The sequence below is a fragment of the Astatotilapia calliptera genome, chromosome 6, assembly GCF_900246225.1.
Source record: "Astatotilapia calliptera chromosome 6, fAstCal1.2, whole genome shotgun sequence".
Taxonomy (NCBI): Eukaryota; Metazoa; Chordata; class Actinopteri; order Cichliformes; family Cichlidae; genus Astatotilapia; species Astatotilapia calliptera.
Window position 1 is genome coordinate 32,531,353 of NC_039307.1, and position 19,920 is coordinate 32,551,272.

The following is a 19,920-nucleotide window of genomic DNA, read 5'->3' on the forward strand; positions in this document are numbered from 1 at the left end:
TACTCAAAGGTTCCTGATAATCATGCATGAAGTGATTTCTGGAGGGGAATGAAACTTAACTGAACTGCTCCCTGTGACATTTTGACCTGTCAAACGCAGGCGTAACTCCTGTTATTCATTGTTGTATTGCAGGTCTGCTGTGCACGACGTCTGTGAATCTGAGTAATTTGGTACAGATGAAGGAATAAGACTGCTCAGATGCTTTGGGTGTCACGTAATGATCCCTCAGGTTTGGGTGTCTTTGGTGCCCTTTGATTTCAATCTACCTGCACATTGAACAGAAATCCTGCCATTACAGAACACACTAATGCCTTTTCAAGGGAGAACCGATCCTAATCTGAGCTGTCAGCCCCAAGTTCTCTGCAGTCATCAAATCAAGCATAATCTGGTTTGAACAGGCTCCCTGCCTCACTGCAAAAGCCTTTTTACCAGCTGCTGTTTGACAAACTGCAAAGCCTCTGAAGAGACTTTAGAAAGGGGGAAAAAGGATACGACGAAAAAGCTGAACAAAAAGCTATCCATGCACTGTTTAACATTTCACTTGGAGCTTATTGACTGTATTCTATCTGTGGATTGCATTATAGCTTCTCTGAGAGCTTTGCTCCCTGAAGATTTTATGATCTGTGAACGCTGAGTCTCTCTTGTGGCTGTAAACCAGTCTGCTCAGCATGGCACTGCATGGCAGAGTTTCTCTCCATTTTTTTGAATCACCTTTGCTCAGTTGTGCTCCTAACTGATCTCCTGAGTTTGGCTGTATTCCTGGACTTTGCCCTTTAGTTACTCTTCAGTCTCTTTGACACACAGGCTGCCAAATTTGAAATAACATTTTTAGTTTTGGAAAAAGAAGAGCGTGTCTAGCAAATTCTTGCACATCCTTGTTCTTAAATAGCACTTTTCTACTCAAGCACTCAAAGTACTTTATACACCTCATTCACCCATTCATACAAGCACTTTTCTGTACCTAAGTTCTTTCTATCTAACATTCATACTCTGATGGACACATGAAAGAGCAGTTTGGGGTTCAGTATCGTGTCCAAGGATACTTTGAGATACAGATCAGATCAGGCTGCGATCGAACCTCCAACCTTCTGATCGGTACTAATTGGACGTTTGCTGCTGCACATGTAGCATCACAGCTTAGAAGATGGTGGTGTGGAAATGTGTTTCCCATTAACAATTGACTAAGAAACTCTTAGTCAAGGGTTAACGTCACTAATGTCAGTATTTTCACTGACTCTAAAAAGGCACTGATCTTCATTAGATTAGATCAACATTGTGCCTTAATCCTGAGCTGTACAGGAAAATAGATTTCTGATACACATGTACATAAACAAATAAAGAGAGATGTTTCCCACCTGCTGAGAAGACAACAAATGCATAACCTGATTACCACCATCTCACATCCTCTGATTTCTGGCACCTATAAGTGAGATTGAGTTCACTGTCCTGCTGTCTTGGCCTTTAGGAGAACACAGTGAGACAGATGAAGCTTGCACCAGATGGTGGAAACACAATGATCGTGGTCTTAGACACAGCATCCACACTCTGTACATGATAGTGTGTGTATGGTGCTGTTTGCAGGAACTTGATGAGGCTTTGCTTAAGTGGAAATCCACTGATGTTCAAGCCCCAGGGAAGTGGGCGGGGGGATAGGACCTCTGGGGCCCTCTTCCTGATGGAGCCCTACCTGACTCCTTTCACTGCTAAAGCAAGAATGGTGCCACAACTCATTGAAACAATACTTCATTTCATCAGAATCATCAAATGATTCTGTTAAAAACAACCGCCCAGTGTACTTGCATGGCAAACATCGTGATTAGATATTCAAGAAGAGCCTCTTAAAAATGAAGGTCTGTGTCTCTTGACCTAAACACATAATCCAGTTAAATCTGATTTATGTTCATTAATGCCCCTCACACTGTAACTTAAAGTAATAAATCGGTCACTGATTAATTACAGAAGTACGTCTGTGAGCATAAAGATGTAAGCCTTGGACCATCAGGATAAAATGTGGTTGGGAAACTTAACAAGCTTTGATAAAACTTCATCAGTAGCTCAAGCAAGACCTCAAAACCTTCGATCACCACGGGTGGTTAGCAGACTGTGGTTGTACCATGCAGCCTAACAACATGCAGTAAATTGCAGGTTAAAGCAGTCTGCTTACACATTGTTAAACGAGGGAAGGGAACTAATGTGGCTGTCACATTACCCTTTTGTCCCATTTCATCCCAGGACTTGATTCAATTGCTGCTCACTTTCTACAATACTTAAAACTGATCAGTAGGACCTGAAACTGCAAACATTCAAACATTCAGGCCAACAATCAGTTGGTGAACATATTAATCTACTACAATTAGCAAAAATGAATAAATAAACAGAAGAAAGTTAGAGTGATATCAGAGTCATGCAAGTTTTTGACCAGCAGGTTAAACTCATGCAAATTAGCTTCATCCAGGCTCATGAAAACACTGTCCTGCTTATAAACAGCAGATCATTTGTGTCAGTGTCAGGATGGTTTATATTTGAGCTTTTAGTTCACACAGAACAATTTTTATTAATTGTTTTTAGCGATTACGAAAGTCTGTGAATCCCCAAATTGTTCAGTTGTTCTCTTTGCTCCCCATGAGGTCACTTTCACCATGTGACAAAAACAACACCCCACTCTACACACTCGGGCCACCAGCAACTTTCTAAATCCTCAATAAAAAGCTGACAGGTTGCAATGATGTTCCAAAGAACTTATTAAGAAAACAACTAAATACACAGAAAATTTTATGAAAATTGGTTTATTTTATATCTCATAGTTTTAAATGATGCAATAAAAATATGTATAAAACATCACAAACTGTAATATTTTACAAATGCTTACGTCCTGCTGATGCAATGGAGACATCTTCCAGTGACAGTCTTCATCAGTGTGAGTGTGAGGAGGATCCTAAACCCACCGACACAGAAGTGCATGTTCACAACTCCCTCTGTGCAGGCGGGGTCAGGACCCTCCTCACCTAGGGTGAGGAGGGTTGGTGCTGTGGCCAGTCAGGTATGAAGTGCTGAGAGTGGATCTTTGGTCCTCTGTGCAGCTCTGTCCACTCTCAGCTGCCCTGCAAAGTAATAACACAAGAAAGACGTCATTTTAACACAAAACAGCATTTTCATTGTTGGTAGCTGCAGTATGTTGTTAAAAAGCAATTTTAAACCCAACGTATACACATGAAAAATATAAATAAAGCTAAACCTACAGTGCTGCTGACATAGGATGATGATTTATACCAACTATTGGAAGAATTTTGTCTTCAATACAGTTTGTTGTCAATGTGAGGTGATAACTTACATAGTTGGAACACAGCACCACTCTCCCGTTTTTCACTTGGTCATCCATCCTTCTCATCGGGTTGGTCGGGGTAAGGCTGTCTTCTGGGTGGGGTGTTTGCTCCATCTTGGATGTTGAGTGTCTGAAGTGTTGAATTCTTAGCCACAGGCTATATCTTATGTAAAAACAAGAGACTACAGTCAGTTCACTGCATCATTTTTAAACCTTTTCTACTTATTTGTGTTGAGATTAAGTACAGACTTACCTTTGTCCTGCATGGTGAATTAGGGCTTGGGAAAAACATATATTATTCAAGAAAAAAACAATACATTTCACATGTGCAAGTCAGATGTTCTTATATCTGTAAAAACACAAAGGCAAAGTTTAAAAACACATTCTAACATAAACTAATCAGAGTCACTGTCATCAAGGGAAAGGTTAAAAAGCCTCTCCCAGAAACATCTGACTCCAAAACTACCTGAGGATGTTGAAGGGGCATCAAACTGGTCACTCACCTTGCACCTCTTTGCACTTACCTCTTCGGTGCAGATGTCTTCTCTGCTTCTCTTTTCTGAGGAAGGAGCAGCAGAGGGAGCAGAAGAGGAAGGAGCAGCAGAGGGAGCAGCTGAGGAAGAAGCAGCAGAGGGAGCAGAAGAGGAAGGAGCAGCAGAGGGAGCAGCAGAGGGAGCAGAAGAGGAAGGAGCAGCAGAGGGAGCAGCTGAGGAAGAAGCAGCAGAGGGAGCAGAAGAGGAAGAAGCAGCAGAGGGAGCAGCAGAGAGAGCAGCAGAGAGAGCAGCTGAGGAAGAAGCAGCAGAGGGAGCAGCAGAGGGAGCAGCAGAGGGAGCAGCTGAGGGAGGAGCAGCTGGCGGATCACCAACTGGGGCAACAACTCGAGGGAAGAGTGGGGCATTGGCCTGGCCGAAAGGCGGCATGGCGATGGGGGCAGCACCTGGAGCAATAGGACGTTGCCAATCGTGCCAAAACGGCTCTGGAGGGTGCTCCCGGATGAGAGGGGAATCATCTCTCTCATCCATGGTGTCATACCCAGAGTCATCGCTAAGCCAATCCCCCCACTCTTCTGAGTCGTTCCAGTCAGATGAACTGTCAGTCTGTTCACTCACCTCTTCATCATCTACAGGTAAGTAGGGGCGGTACTCACCATACTCACCTTGCTGTTCACCGACATCAGCATCTGATGCTTCATGAGAAGAAGGTGAGGGTGAGAGAGGGATAAAATACTCACCATACTCACCTTCGCTGATACGCTGGGTATCAGTGTCCTGAGCTTCTGCAGGGCGTTCAACCACATAGTCAAGACGCCCTGTGAGGAAACAATTTTAAAATAACATTAGGAATGTAATATATATATATATATATATATATATATATATATATATATATATATATATATATATATATATATATATATATATATATATACATATATATATATATATACATAAGCTATAATATATATGTATATATATATATATATATATATATATACACAAAGCTATAATATATATATATACATAAGCTATAATATATATATATATATATATATTTATTAATTTATTTATTTATTTATTTTTTAAAATAAAAACACAACCTCCTTGGCAAGAGTAAGAATTGCACACACAAAGCTCTGCAGGTATGTCTGAAAATGATGGTCAAGTCAAAAACAAACAAACAAACAAACAAACAAACAGAAACTCTTAACTCAGAATCCACATATTTAGAAATGTGCCGTGAGGACAGATACATCTAATCTGTGGTAAACATGCTATCCCTGTGTAAATATCCCTGTGTACAATATCTCTCTCTGCTATCTAATAAGGTTAAAAGCATTACCGTAACAGAAGATGGGTCTTAATGCCATTATTACTACTGTTTTCATATTCTTTTGATATTATTTTATTTGTATTTTTTTATCTTTGTGTTTTGCAGCAGAGAAAAAATATAGTTTATGTCAATAAAGCCTTTGATCCGGAGAAGAAAAGGATGTCAGGAGGGGACCTGGATCTGTGTGTTTACGCCTGCGTGTTCTGACCCGTGACATCTTGAAGATGCCGTTACCACAGAAACTGATTTTTGGGCATTTTACAAATTTTAGTCCATTAAGCTATTTTTAACCATTTCATTTTAAAGAAAAGTGTCAAATTTGAAGCCTTCAAATCAAAGTAACACCTTTTTTCATATTCATACATCAGTCGTTAATAATTTCTACACCTCTCCCGGAAAATTTAAAACATACAAACAATTTACGGGAAACAATCTTGAATACACATATTTGATCACGTTAGAACTTGATATTCACACTGGAACTTGTTAAATTATTACAGTAATTTACATTTAAAGAAATTTTCAAAGGTACCTGCAGCGAAGTCCAGGTGACAGTCGGGGAGTCCGGGTCCACGGCGAGCCATCTTCAAACTTGAAAAACAAAAACAAGTACAAACGATCGACAGATGAAGTACTTGTTATGCGTTCAAGTTATATCCGCTTCCAGTAAAATGTTTTGCAAAACTTAGCTTTCCACAGGCTGAGGTTGGAGCAGGTCGAAACAAGTCCACGAGCAAGTGTAAACAGACGTTTGGAACCTTGTGAAGCATTTATATACCCTCGGCGGCCATGGTTACGGTTGTCAACGTGTACACGTGCACGTGATAGAACTATCCGGTTGTTCAGTCTGACCTCACTAGCCGTGTCTGGGTCTAAACTCCGCTGCAGGTCCATATATCAAACGATCACTATGGCATTACTGAGAGTTGAAAAACTGTCTAAAGTCTTTCATCTTTAATAAAATGATCAGCGTTCTGCTCTACCAGGTGTAACAATTGAGTTTAACATCCAGGCATCCATGAAAACGGAATTTATGACATTTAACAGAGTTAGAAGTTAGCAGGGCATTAGCTCGCTAGCTTCTATCTAAATACAATATAGCATGTCCTGACTGCAGGGTTTTGGAAACAAATTCAAACGTACAGCTCTGCTATCACTTCCAGCATAAATGAAGACAGAAAACTAAACAGCAGTGACGTTTGTAGGGTTACTGAAGTTGGGCTAGCTGGTATATAATGATGTGCTACGTGACCGCTAGCGACACAGCTATGTTAGCGTAATATAAACAAGCTAACTTTTTTCCACTCCATAAACGTTAATGTGAGTGTTCTCGGTGATCAGGAACAAATGTAATCGCATGGCAGGATGCTGAGATAATCCATCCACAATACGAGGTTAGTCATTCATATACTGCTGCATGGGCTGGGCTGTAGTTACATACTAAGGTTTTAAAAACTGAGCTTAAATAAATGATTAGCGGTAATAAAAGCCGAGGGAGGTCAACAGTGATCACTGACTGTTTTAGGAGCTTTTTGAGATCAAATAGAAGAAAATACATAACATTAAACATGTTAACAATACAAAAGCCATATTAAACGCAGACTACTTTAGACCCGGAAGTAGGATTCGTGCGTCACCACTGAACAGCTAAATTCGTAGGAATGTTTTAGCTTATTATTTGGATAACCACCGTCATTACAATAAATTAAATTTGTAGTCATTTAAAACTCACAGGCCTACAATCAGCTGGCCTATATAAAAAACAAAAACAAAATTTGAACACAGTGCTGAGCTGCATCTCAAATTAATCTTCCAGCTCTCAGCTGACATGTATCAGAGCCCAATGGATCAGTTGATCAGGATCATTGGCCTGATATAGGTCTATCATAGTGACATGGCTCTTAATCAGTAGGGTTATATGTTTCCCAATATGATATATTTTTCAAAGAACATAATGTGGATTGATTTTATTTGTTAGCTGTATGGGCAGCATTTTTGTGTATGTGATCCCTTTTCTTAAATTACATTTGCTATATACACATATTTTGCTCTCTTAGTATTTTTAGAACCTGACTAATACTGAAAACTTTAGGGTGATACTGATAAAAAGGAGTTAAAAATTTAGATACTGATACATTGGTCGATACTCTTTTTACAGATAGTATACAGATTACAGAACTTAGAATGTATACAGAAATTCATGTTTTTTGCAATGATCGTTCAAAATTGGTTTACATTTGTAAATAAATACAGCAATATATCTGCAAGATTTGACCAAATTCACCACTCTTTTATACTATGCTAAACAATCAAAGATTAGCTCATGTCTAGTTGAATGATGTTTTAAAAATGTGTTTTCCTGTAGTGTTAATCACAGTGATGTTATGAAGTAATGTATGAACCTGACGTATGATAATATTTATCTCTACAGAGGAAACATCCATCGAAGATTGAGCAGTACAATATCACTGTGGCATCAACATCTCGTCAGCGAAAGACCACAGCCACACCAAACAAGCTCTCAGCAAATACACAAGCCAAGTTACCAGACCTGATGTTGAGAGCTGCAAACAAACATGTTCCACAAGCAACTGTTGACATGCTTGTCATCAATTTCACATGTGAGGGTCTACAGCCATTTGCAGTGCTAGAACAGCCATCTTTCAAAGAATTGGTTACCACATTACAACCTCAAGCCAAAGTCATCTCCAGACCCACTGTCCGTGCCAGAATCTGTGAAGCTGCTGATCACATGAAGATGACTTTGGTTGCAGCATTGGATAAAGTCAAATTGGTTGCTACCACTACTGATTGTTGGTCAGCTCATCAGAAAAATTACCTTGGAGTCACATGCCATTGGAGGAAGAGTCCCTGGAAAGAAGATCTGCAGCACCAGCATGCAAAAGATTGAGAGGGTCTCACACATTTGACATGCTTGCTGGTGCGCTTGATGATATCCATTGCCAATACAAGATTAGAGGCAAAGTTGTAAGAACCACAACTGATAGTGGATCCAACTTTGTCAAGGCCTTCCACATGTTTGGGGCACAAAATGATGCAGATGAAGCTGAAGATGAAGCAGACCCAGAAACTATTGACCTGACTGACCATATTGACTACCATGAGGCAAGTGCAATTCTTGATGAAGACTCTGGTTTGGAGTATCAACTCCCGCCTCATCAGCGATGTGCATGTCACCTGCTAAACCTTGTGGCAACATCTGATGCTGCCCTAGCAGAGAGCATGAATGAAACCTACAAGAGGCTCTCCCGTGCAAGCTTTGCAAAATGCCAGGCCATTTGGAACAAAACTCATTTGGCTAATGAAGTGGTAGAGGACAAGTGTGAACTACAGATCATTCGTCCCAATGCAACAAAGTGGAATTCAGCCAACCTTGCCATTGAAAGGATAATACGCATCATTGATGAGAAGGGGGAAAATGCCATCAGGAGCATTTGTGAGGAGTTCAAGGTGAAAGTGTGAGTAAAATTGGACACCTACCAATATGGTTGCAAATTTTGTGAATTTTCCTTAATGGATGGTTAAAAACGTGAGCAGACTCTTAATATTAAATCAGAATATCCCTATTATAGTCATGGTGGGTTTTGTTGTTGTGTCTTACAGGTTGAGTCCTGCAGAAGTTGCATTCCTTAGGGAGTACTGTACCACCATGAAGCCACTGGTGAAAGCTTCAAACATTCTTCAGTCTGAGTCCACTTCCTTTATGGGATGGCTCCTGCCAGTAATCCAACAACTACTGTCCAAACTTAGCAGGCTGGAGACATCAAGCAAGACATGCGTGCCACTCATCAGAGCCCTGCAAAATGGCCTTCAAAAGCGTTTTGGAGCGATGATGGAGGATCCAGAGTTGGCTGCAGCTGCAGTCCTCTTACCCAAGTTCAAGACTTCCTGGACTGACAGAGCAGATGTAACAGAGGCTGGTAAGGATTCATGTGATCCCATTTTTGTGTATTTTTACATTTGAACAGATGCTTAAGTGAGTATTTCACCTAATACATTGTAAGTTATTGATGGTCTGTCCTGAATACTAAACAACAGAGCATGAGAGTGAGGATCAGCAAAGAGAGTCATCTGATGAAGATGAATTCTTCTCCAGACCGATCTCCAGAAGGCTCCAAAGTGCAGTTGAGCTTGATGGTTACCTTGCTTGTGCCACAGACACCATGGAGCTGCTGCACTCCTTCTCAGGTATCAAAAACCTCTCTCTTAAACTGAACACAGCTCTGCCTGCTTCTCTCTTGTTTGTTTACCACACATTTCGAGCCAGAAAGAGGAAACCAGCGGTGGTCGCTCTAAACAACAACAGCAGGTTAAAGCTTGATCAGCTGCTGCTAGAATTAATTTAATATTGCTTTCTAGTATCAGCTGATGTTGGCTGGAGCCACAGCTGTAACAGCTGCTGGTCATGATATCGGTTTGGATATGTGGTGAGAGGGAAACGTGAAGATGAAACCAGCAGATGTCCTTACTGAATCATCAGAGCTGAACAGGTGATGGAGAAACAGGTTTACCTTTTAGGTGACATGGATGAGTTGAAGGGAAGTTATGAACTGTTTCTAAGAGACAAATAACATCAGGATCCTTTTCTACTGACAGCTGGTAACTGTGCAGGGACGGGTCTAGCAAAGTTTTGCAAGGGGACAGGTAACCATATACATGCACTGTTCATACAGGGAGTGCAGAATTATTAGGCAAGTTGTATTTTTGAGGAATAATTTTATTATTGAACAACAACCATGTTCTCAATGAACCCAAAAAACTCATTAATATCAAAGCTGAATGTTTTTGGAAGTAGTTTTTAGTTTGTTTTTAGTTTTAGCTATTTTAGGGGGATATCTGTGTGTGCAGGTGACTATTACTGTGCATAATTATTAGGCAACTTAACAAAAAACAAATATATGCCCATTTCAATTATTTATTTTTACCAGTGAAGCCAATATAACATCTCCACATTCACAAATATACATTTCTGACATTCAAAAACAAAACAAAAACAAATCAGAGACCAATATAGCCACCTTTCTTTGCAAGGACACTCAAAAGCCTGCCATCCATGGATTCTGTCAGTGTTTTGATCTGTTCACCATCAACATTGCGTGCAGCAGCAACCACAGCCTCCCAGACACTGTTCAGAGAGGTGCACTGTTTTCCCTCCTTGTAAATCTCACATTTGATGATGGACCACAGGTTCTCAATGGGGTTCAGATCAGGTGAACAAGGTGGCCATGTCATTAGTTTTTCTTCTTTTATACCCTTTCTTGCCAGCCACGCTGTGGAGTACTTGGACGCGTGTGATGGAGCATTGTCCTGCATGAAAATCATGTTTTTCTTGAAGGATGCAGACTTCTTCCTGTACCACTGCTTGAAGAAGGTGTCTTCCAGAAACTGGCAGTAGGACTGGGAGTTGAGCTTGACTCCATCCTCAACCCGAAAAGGCCCCACAAGCTCATCTTTGATGATACCAGCCCAAACCAGTACTCCACCTCCACCTTGCTGGCGTTTGAGTCGGACTGGAGCTCTCTGCCCTTTACCAATCCAGCCACGGGCCCATCCATCTGGCCCATCAAGACTCACTCTCATTTCATCAGTCCATAAAACCTTAGAAAAACCAGTCTTGAGATATTTCTTGGCCCAGTCTTGATGTTTCAGCTTGTGTGTCTTGTTCAGTGGTGGTCGTCTTTCAGCCTTTCTTACCTTGGCCATGTCTCTGAGTATTGCACACCTTGTGCTTTTGGGCACTCCAGTGATGTTGCAGCTCTGAAATATGGCCAAACTGGTGGCAAGTGGCATCTTGGCAGCTGCACGCTTGACTTTTCTCAGTTCATGGGCAGTTATTTTGCGCCTTGGTTTTTCCACACGCTTCTTGCGACCCTGTTGACTATTTTGAATGAAACGCTTGATTGTTCGATGATCACGCTTCAGAAGCTTTGCAATTTTGAGACTGCTGCATCCCTCTGCAAGATATCTCACCATTTTTGACTTTTCTGAGCCTGTCAAGTCCTTCTTTTGACCCATTTTGCCAAAGGAAGGGACGTTGCCTAATAATTATGCACACCTGATATAGGGTGTTGATGTCATTAGACCACACCCCTTCTCATTACAGAGATTCACATCACCTAATATGCTTAATTGGTAGTAGGCTTTCGAGCCTATACAGCTTGGAGTAAGACAACATGCATGAAGAGGATGATGTGGACAAAATACTCATTTGCCTAATAATTCTGCACTCCCTGTAAGATTGGGGAAACCTGCAGTCAGCTGAGACTGAAGAAGTCAATTGGATGAGTGACGAAACGTTTTTCCCACAAAACGTAAAGTCCAGATGAACAGAATCAACTTTTGGAGATACTATATAGCTCATGCTAACATCACATCTTCACATTTTTCTTTTTAGAGGTAACAATAACTTTGCATTCTCGCTACTCAGCATGCTCTAAAACAGGTATATGTTAGCAATGACAACATTTAACAAATGTTTTTAAAATTCTAGCCGTGCTAATTAGCCTTAGGATTGGTTGAGGTCTGTGAAAGCCTTTGGAACAAAATCAGTCTTGTAAAGCTCACTATTTTCCAGCTGAGCCTATAGCACATTTGTTAAAGTCAGTCCGGATTGTACAGCTTCTAATCAGAAACAATTAAAGTTTGTTTCTTTTTTTCTGCTCATCAATCTTTTTCTGTAACCAGGATACCTGGAAAGTCTTAAATAACTCATGTTAAAATGTTGCAGTGCTGTAGAGTGGGGTCATGTTAACAATCCATTCAAACTTGTGGTCTTCGAGGTCAACTTTAAGATTTATTGGTTGAAAATTGACAAAAAGCTTTAGAACTTAGAAACTATCATTCCTACAACTGTGCTGTGTATATGTCACAACATATAGCAGGAACCTATAAAGGTAACTGACCTTTGACCTCTCCTTTAAGAAGGTACATGTAATGTCCACAGTGATTAGACATACTTAATAAAACAGTGTGGGGCCCAGAGTATTGTTGTGCATCAGTGTGGAACATGTCAGTAACACTGAGGGTTACACACACTTTGCCAGGTACACCTGTTCACCTGCTCGTTAAACACAAATGTCTAGTGAACCAATCAGATGTCAGCAAATTAAAGTATTTAAGCATACAGACATGTTCATGATGACCTGCTGAAGGTCAAAGCAAGTATCAGAATGGGGGTGCCAGATGGGCTGGTCTGAGTATTTCAGAAACTGCTCATCCAATGAGCTCACAAAATTACCTCTACAGTTTACAGACTGTAGTGGCAATCCAACCAGCAAAAGGCCACCTGAGGGAATTTGAAGTATTTCCAACTCATCCTGGTGATGAGGTCAAACACAACCAGTACTTTTAACACTTTATCAATTATTTACCAATTTAAAAAACAACTTGTGGTAACTTATTTTTTAATTTTGCTGCAGACAAGTTGAATGAATGCTTACTGGATCTAGAACACCATTTAGATCATAACAGCTCCTGATCAGGATGAATTTCATTTTCAAATCAAATTTCATGTCGCAGTTTCACAATTTTGTAACATATTATTTCAAAGCTTGCTTATGGGCTTGTTTTGGAGCAGACCAACAGTCAGGCTCGTCTTCACCCTTACTGTCAGACTCTGAATTGATGGTTCTGCTATATCTCACCTGGCTGAGTGGGGACACATGTACTAAAGGTTAGAGTTCCCACTGCAGGAGCTTGGGTTTGAGTCTGCCCTCGACCGTTTCCTGTGTGCCATACCGCCTCACTCTCTCCCCACCTTCCTGCCTCATGTTCTGAAATCTCTTCCTCTCCATCATCTTTGAGTTTCTTTGAGTGGAGCTTCTTTTGCAGCTGTGACTAAATATAGAACGGTTTCTGCAACCAGGGGAGTAAAATGTGCTGCAGTGTGAGGGCGCACAGGTGTAGGTGTGGAATTTTACATATAAATATTATAGTTTACTTCATGCACAAGAAATGTAAACATTTAATCTAACCCACTTTTCATCAACTACATAACCTTTATTGGAGAGTACATTCATAAATTGTGTGTATCACACACACAAACACACATCCACTAAACTCTCTCGTTTTATATCTCTCCCTCTCTCTGGTGAATGATGGAAGTTTGGTGGACTGTGTGGTTTGTCTGGCTGAAAGTTGTGTTTTTTTTATGTGTGGCGTGTTGTGAGGCTGATGATGAGTTAGTGTAATTGTGTATGGTGTTGTTAGTGTAGTTTATGTGGCGTTAGTGGTTTTTCCTGGATGCAGAGCAGGTCAGTATGCCGTGGACTTTTACACCACCATGTTAGGGATGGAGTAAAGTAACAAAGCTTGCGTGGAGAAGCTGCTGCAGGGGCTTCCTCAGCTGAGCTCTGAGGACAGAGCTGTCCTGGATGCTAACTTTTCTTTGGAGGAGATTAGTGCTGCTGCTGGTCAGCTGGCTCCTGCACAGGGTGGGCTGCCTGCAGACTTCTGTAAAAGACTGTTACTGGCATCGAGTCATCGTGTGGGGCTCTCTCTTCTCCCTAAAAAACAGAGATTTGTCTCTGCTTAGAAATGGAGACGTGGCTCTGTTATGCACAGATTACTAACTTCCTTCAAAGGTACTGGCCACCAGGCCGAAACACTTTGTGAAATGAATCACTCACAGAGATCAGTCGTACTGTGTACCACACAGCTCTAATGTGAACAAGAGTTTTCTCATGAGAGACTTGGTAGTTATTTGTAAATTTCACAGTTTGATGTTGGAATAATTTCTTTAGATTAAGAGAAAGTGTTTGATAGGATTGACAATCTTTTTTGTTTTTCCATTATGAGAAGTTTTGCTTTTTGGAGGTGGATTTTTGTCACTTTTGGGGCTGTTGTATCAGGCGGCTTTCTGTTTTGTAAAAGTGGATGATGGGCTGAGCTGCCCAGTGTAAGTTTGGAGAGGATCTAACTGGAATGTCCTGTTTCTGGAATATATATTGATATTGGTATATTTGTTAGAAATGTAATCTTTGTTGAATGTTTTAAGAGATAAATAAGCAAAGTTATCTAGATTTATGTTGCCAGGTTTATGTCGGAGGCCTCTGCTGGTGTTGTCATTGTTTTTCTGTTTTCATTACAGATCAGAGTGATGTGGACTTTCTCAAAAGATGTTTAGATTTGTATGAGAACCTTCAGCAAAGGTGAGCTGGTGAAAAAATATGGTGTAACAGGTTTGTTGGTGGTCATATAGACTTTTTTTTTTTTTTTAGGAAAAGAAGAGTCTCGGAGGTTGCCATGGAGACGGTCTGTGTCAGACTGTCTAAACCAAAAATGGATGCTGTACATACACTGATAAATGTCATTTCTGGAGTGGCCAGATTGAAATCCAGAGAAAACTATGCTAGAGGTGAAAGGTCAAACATTGGTCATCATGTTGAGATTTTTTTAATACCACAGACTGACAAAGAAAAGTGAAATTTGTGAATTTTAAAGGTGCAAGATGTGCTGTGTTCAGTCGCAGGGCCTTGCCTTTTATTTCATTTGTCTTTGGTTTTTATTTGTGCTCTTGTAATTATTTTGTGATAAAACTTTTTCTATTTTGAGATCAAGATTCAAGTGGAAATCTTTGTGTGTCTGTCTCTCTCCCTTGGTTTCTGTAGAGGTACAGTGTGGGGGCGCCTGGATAAATGTTAAACAGAAGCTAGATGTAGTGTTCCTCCACTGTCCATTAAGGATATGAGGAAAAGAAATGGTCAAGAACAAAGTGTATGGTGTATTTATAAAAGAAAATGGCTTTTAAATTGTATACCAAAACCACCACCAGAAAGTCAACTACAACTTGTTACATAATCATCATGACTGTTGTATCAGTTTAACAGTTTATGGGTTGACTTCTTTCAGTTCATTCACTGTTTACATCATGAAGGAAAAAGAAGGCAACAGGCTGAGAAATGAAGCTGTTGTGTGTCTTTGTGGCCACACGGGGGCAGTGCTGCATAAATAGTAGAATCTCTTCCTGGACACTTTTTCTAGACCTTTTTAAATGACTAATAAAGACAACAACAAAATGAATTACATCAGGATCTGATATGGTTTTGTTTTTTTGTTGAGCTTTATATATTTCAGAATGCCTAGAGTTTGTTTGTTTCCCATGTTTTGTGATACAGAACATCTCCTCTCAGACGGCTGTTGTCTCATAATGGGTCATTACCTGGTCTGATGGGGTGTTTGTTCCATTTATAAATCAAGTGATTGATTTGTGAAATGAGAGATGGCCTCTGACCTGCTGACTGGTGTCTGATCTTCTCTGCTCCCCTCAAATTTGACAACTACTCAGCTAATGTGATGGTGGACAGGAAGTCACTAAACCTGGGACTCTGGAAACACATTTCTAGGGATAGAAAAGTTAATGTAGATCGTTTCAGGAGATAAATATGAAATGATCGATTTGGTGATTATACTAATATAGTAAGAAAATAATGCATGAAAAAAAGATTTTTTATCTATACACTTAAGCAACGACCAGAGTCTTAGAATTGCGCTTTCACCAGGTTTTACTTGACTGAACAACAGAACTTCTCTGTCTCCTTTATAAGGGGTCACATCCTGAGTTACACAATGAGTCTTTCAAATGTGTGCGATAACCCACTGCATGTGTAGTCGTGCTGAGACCGCGTGGTCTTACTTTTATTACCCCTTGATTCAGCTGTGACCTGCTTATCAAGTCTTTTTACAAGTACATCATAATTATCTGCTCTGTGCAGACATAAGTTGAGCAATGGTTTAACAAACTTTCCCATCAAAAACATGAAGGTTTAGCTTTAAGCTTATTTGTCCAAACAACAAAGGATAAACTGCCAGCACCTGGACTGAAACAGAACATAGTAGTGTTGGATGTAAGTAAAGGAAATACAAGCATAACTGTGACTATGGAACAAATCTCCTTCAATGTTAAACCTTAATGTTAACCTGATTGTGTTTATTAGAAAAATCAGCCATTACAGTGTCTGTGATTGCTTCACATAGTTAACTCTGGTTGTCTGTGGGTTTGTGTCAAACTTGGAGTGAACAAAAGTATGAAAACTGTGGAAGATGCAGACTGTGAAAGTCTAGTTTATTTCATGAATACAATTATTTTTTACAGTCGCTAGAACAAAGTAGCGTACATTCATGATAAAGTAAATACCACAACACAACATGGACAGTAAGAAGTAAACTGAATTGTCTTAGAACTTATTATATTCTTTAAGCTTAAAAGCAACACCCAGGATTAGACTGTTTGTGTTTTAAGCCTTTTATTCAAAGCTAGTATGTGTCAACACTTCTTTCTGCCAGCAGCATTATTGAAGTGACACTTTAACGACACTTTACCTGCTGATGCTTCACATCACAATCTTTATGACGAAAAAGCTCAGATGTCTGTGCTGTCACTTGTTATGAAAATGGACAGAACCTGGGCTCAGGCTTCCTCTTCTTCTTTCCTTCCTCTTTAATAATAACCATAGATCAGTAAAATAGCCATATTTTTAAACAAATGATTGGGATGAAGAGAATTTTTTTTTTCCAGTGTGCATGAACTCAAAATCTTTTAAGTTTAAATCTTTTTTGTTTATCAACAACTGGGGAAATCCAAACTTGATGTACCAGGTCAACTCAGCTCCTGCCTTGACCTCCCCTCTGCCGAGCGCGCGCGCACACACACACACACACACACACACACACACACACACACACACACACACACACACGCACACACACACACAGAGTATCATCATAAATGCCATGATATCTTTCTTGTTCAAATAGTTTATTCACTTAACAAAGAGGTAGCTCGGAAACTCAGTAAGAAGGAGGAAAAATAGTTTAAGGACACTTTCTCAAATAAAGAGGATTTCATCATCTTTCTGTACATAATGGGGTGATCGTGGCTCAAGAGTTGGGAGTTCGCCTTGTAACTGGAAGGTTGCTGGTTCGAGCCCCGGCTTGTACAGTCTCGGTCGTTGTGTCCTTGGGCAAGATACTTCCCCCGTTGCCTACTGGTGGCGCCAGTGTCCGGCAGCCTCGCCTCTGTCAGTGCGCCCCTGGGTGGCTGTGGCTACAATGTAGCTTGCCATCACCAGTGTGTGAATGGGTGGATGACTGGTTGTGTAAAGCGCTTTGGGGACCTTAGGGACTAGTAAAGCGCTATATAAATACAGGCTAAATAAAAGAAGAGATACATCAGAAACAAATCAGTAGATCCAGAAATTATAGAGGCAAACTCTTTTCAGCTGTAGAGGTACACTTCATGCACTCAATAGCGTACAGTTCAAATGCCTGTGTTAGGGTGCATTGTTTCAGTTTCATTAAGTCTTCTTGCAGTTACATGATAATTATTATGCTGGAGTGATCAAAGCTCATAAACATCTGAGTTACACAATGAGTCTTTCAAATGTGTGGAATATCCCAGCTGTAACCTTTGCTTTCAGTTTGGTTAAATTCATCATTCAGATCACAGACTAAACAACAAGTACAGTAGGTCTTCCACTCCGCAATTAAAAATAGCAACACTCATGTAAGGCTTTATTCTCCATAGAGTCAACATTAAGCAACATTAAATAACGGATCTTTCATCTGAAAAAATTACAGTTTGTATAAATTTACACCGAAGACCAAAATACACACACATACATAAAACCCATAAATCACTTAAACCTATTAAAACACATGGAAAATTACCTCATTTGTTGTGCTATTCAAAGATGTGTATGTGTGTGTATTCAGGCCAAGTCATAAAGAAAACAATAGAGGTCAATATACTTTATGTTCTACAGTCGCTGCAGATTAATGAAATATAGTGGAAACCTGAAGATCCTAGGTATAGTAGTTTGTGGGAAATAAATACAGTGAAGTGACCATTTAGCTCTTGTGGCATGAAACTGCTTAGTGCATTATTATTTGCTTTTCTACAATATGATATTTGTTTAATAATTGATTTAGTGCATAAAATAGTTGATAAATAAAATGTTAAATATCTAATCATCATATCAAAAATCATATATTTGGAGGGAGTGTCTTTGACACATGCTGACTGCATTCTTCTTATAACCAGAACAGGAAGTGAGATCAGAGGAGAACAAGAGTGAGCAGTTTGGTGAAAGGAACAGGAAGGATGAAGAAGAGGTGAACATCCACACAGTTTAAAAGGAGACATCATGGCACAATAAGAGCACAAGCTCTAAGATGAAGACTAGTAATGATTAAAAACTGCACTAAATAGTATCATTCTGTGACTTCACACTTTAGGTAGTGCATAACATTTACCACTTTATATTAATTTTACTATATGTTTAAATGAATAAAAACAAATAACTTTAAAAGGTGCTGTTATTGAGTGAAAATTCAAAAGACTTCAGGGCTGTTGTAAGTCCTGTATGCTTCAAGATCCTAGCAACACCCTCGCCAGCAGCAGCAAACTGATATTACATATGCCCACATTCATCTATGGTGATCGCTCATAACTAAGCAGGGTGCTATGCTCTTATCAAACGATGCTCTTAAAATAATTATTACAAGAATATATTTTTCGTTATTGTTTTAGTTGAATATAAAATGTTTGTGTGTGATTGTCAGTACAAAGAGGAAGCGCGGACAGAGAGACTGGAACTAACAGAGATCAGGTGGATTTTTCACAACATCTACATGCATTAAATGGATGCGTTGTGTGCTTTTCAGTAGCACTCTGCTATTAATGTGAATAATAGCATTTAGCAACATTCACATCACTGTAAACTTGAACAGGATGAATGCCACTATACTGATGTGACAGACTACAAATCTGTTCTCCACTCTCTGAATTGGTGTACACGAGTCTCTGTGCTGAGTCTGCACAACAAAGTGTTTGGGTTTGCATGAATTCAAAAGCTGTCATTTAAAATCAGCTCTATTACCAGTTTGCTTCTTGTGCAGGTACGTGGAGTCGCAGGGGGATTTTGAACTGTCTGTATTGTATAATGGTACTTTAAATACTTGATGATTTGGTGGACTGGCCTCTATGTGGTTAAGAGACTGAAACAATGCCGTGCAGGTTTCTCCTCTGATCTGCTTTTTCTTAAACTGTTTTTGAAATTTACTGGTCAACATGACTGTGCCATTGCATCGGGTTTTAAACTAAAGTGACCACCGTAAAGCTGATGTATTATATTAAAATCTGTTATTCTTAGACACTGCTGTAGGTCATCCAAAAATTACATTTCTTTTGAAGGCAACACTAAAAGCATGACATTAAGACTGAGCTGAGCCCTCCTAAAGGTTTGATGCTGGAGTCGCCCCTGATTGAGTGCTTCTCACACATTTATGATTTTGAACAATTTACAGTAAATAATATCAACAGTAAGTACTTTTAAAGATTAAACATATAATAATAGTTGCTAAATTCATGCAAGTCAAATAACTGATTGATCAACTACAGAAACAAAATTGTACTTCATGTGTTTCACGAGCACAAATCTTCATCTGTAAAATAACAACTAAAGATGTCAGATATTTGTAGTGAAGTTAAATGTACCAATTTCCACTTAGAAGCAGCGGAGAAGAAGCCACAAATGTGATGGAAAGACCAAATAAAATAAAATAAAGTACAAATTCCTTACATTTGTACTTTACTGTAGTAATTGTACTTAATATCATCTGGCAAAAAGGACCCAACAACCTTCATGCAAACTTCACAGTTTCTGAACAACTGAATGATCTACTTGATGCCTGAAACTACATTGAAAACACACATGACATATTTATATTTTAACAATCGAAAGTTCACA

At 39.6% G+C, this 19,920-nt stretch overlaps 1 protein-coding gene across 2 annotated transcripts; it reads left to right on the forward strand.

The window, feature by feature from the left end:
• Positions 1-8,782: 8,782 nt before the first annotated feature.
• On the forward strand, positions 8,783-18,478 carry LOC113024604 (uncharacterized). Of its 2 annotated transcripts, XM_026171784.1 has the most exons (4): positions 8,783-9,093; positions 9,212-9,361; positions 14,262-14,322; positions 14,392-14,612. In XM_026171784.1, the coding sequence occupies exons 1-4, from the start codon at positions 8,823-8,825 to the stop codon at positions 14,594-14,596; spliced, it is 687 nt and encodes a 228-aa protein (XP_026027569.1). In that variant the 5' UTR covers positions 8,783-8,822; the 3' UTR covers positions 14,597-14,612. The 2 variants fall into 2 exon arrangements, with proteins under 2 accessions (XP_026027569.1, XP_026027570.1); XM_026171785.1 differs by lacking the exons at positions 14,262-14,322; positions 14,392-14,612 and adding an exon at positions 18,213-18,478.
• The last annotated feature ends 1,442 nt before the right edge of the window (positions 18,479-19,920 follow it).

Bases quoted from the DNA above. Each gene is read 5' to 3' on its own strand.
- LOC113024604 (XM_026171784.1), top strand. From the start codon at position 8,823: ATGAAGCCACTGGTGAAAGCTTCAAACATTCTTCAGTCTGAGTCCACT. The intron at 9,094-9,211 runs GTAAGGATTCAT...ACTAAACAACAG, and splicing joins AGCAGATGTAACAGAGGCTG to AGCATGAGAGTGAGGATCAG. The intron at 14,323-14,391 runs GTGAGCTGGTGA...TTTTTTTTTTAG, and splicing joins TATGAGAACCTTCAGCAAAG to GAAAAGAAGAGTCTCGGAGG.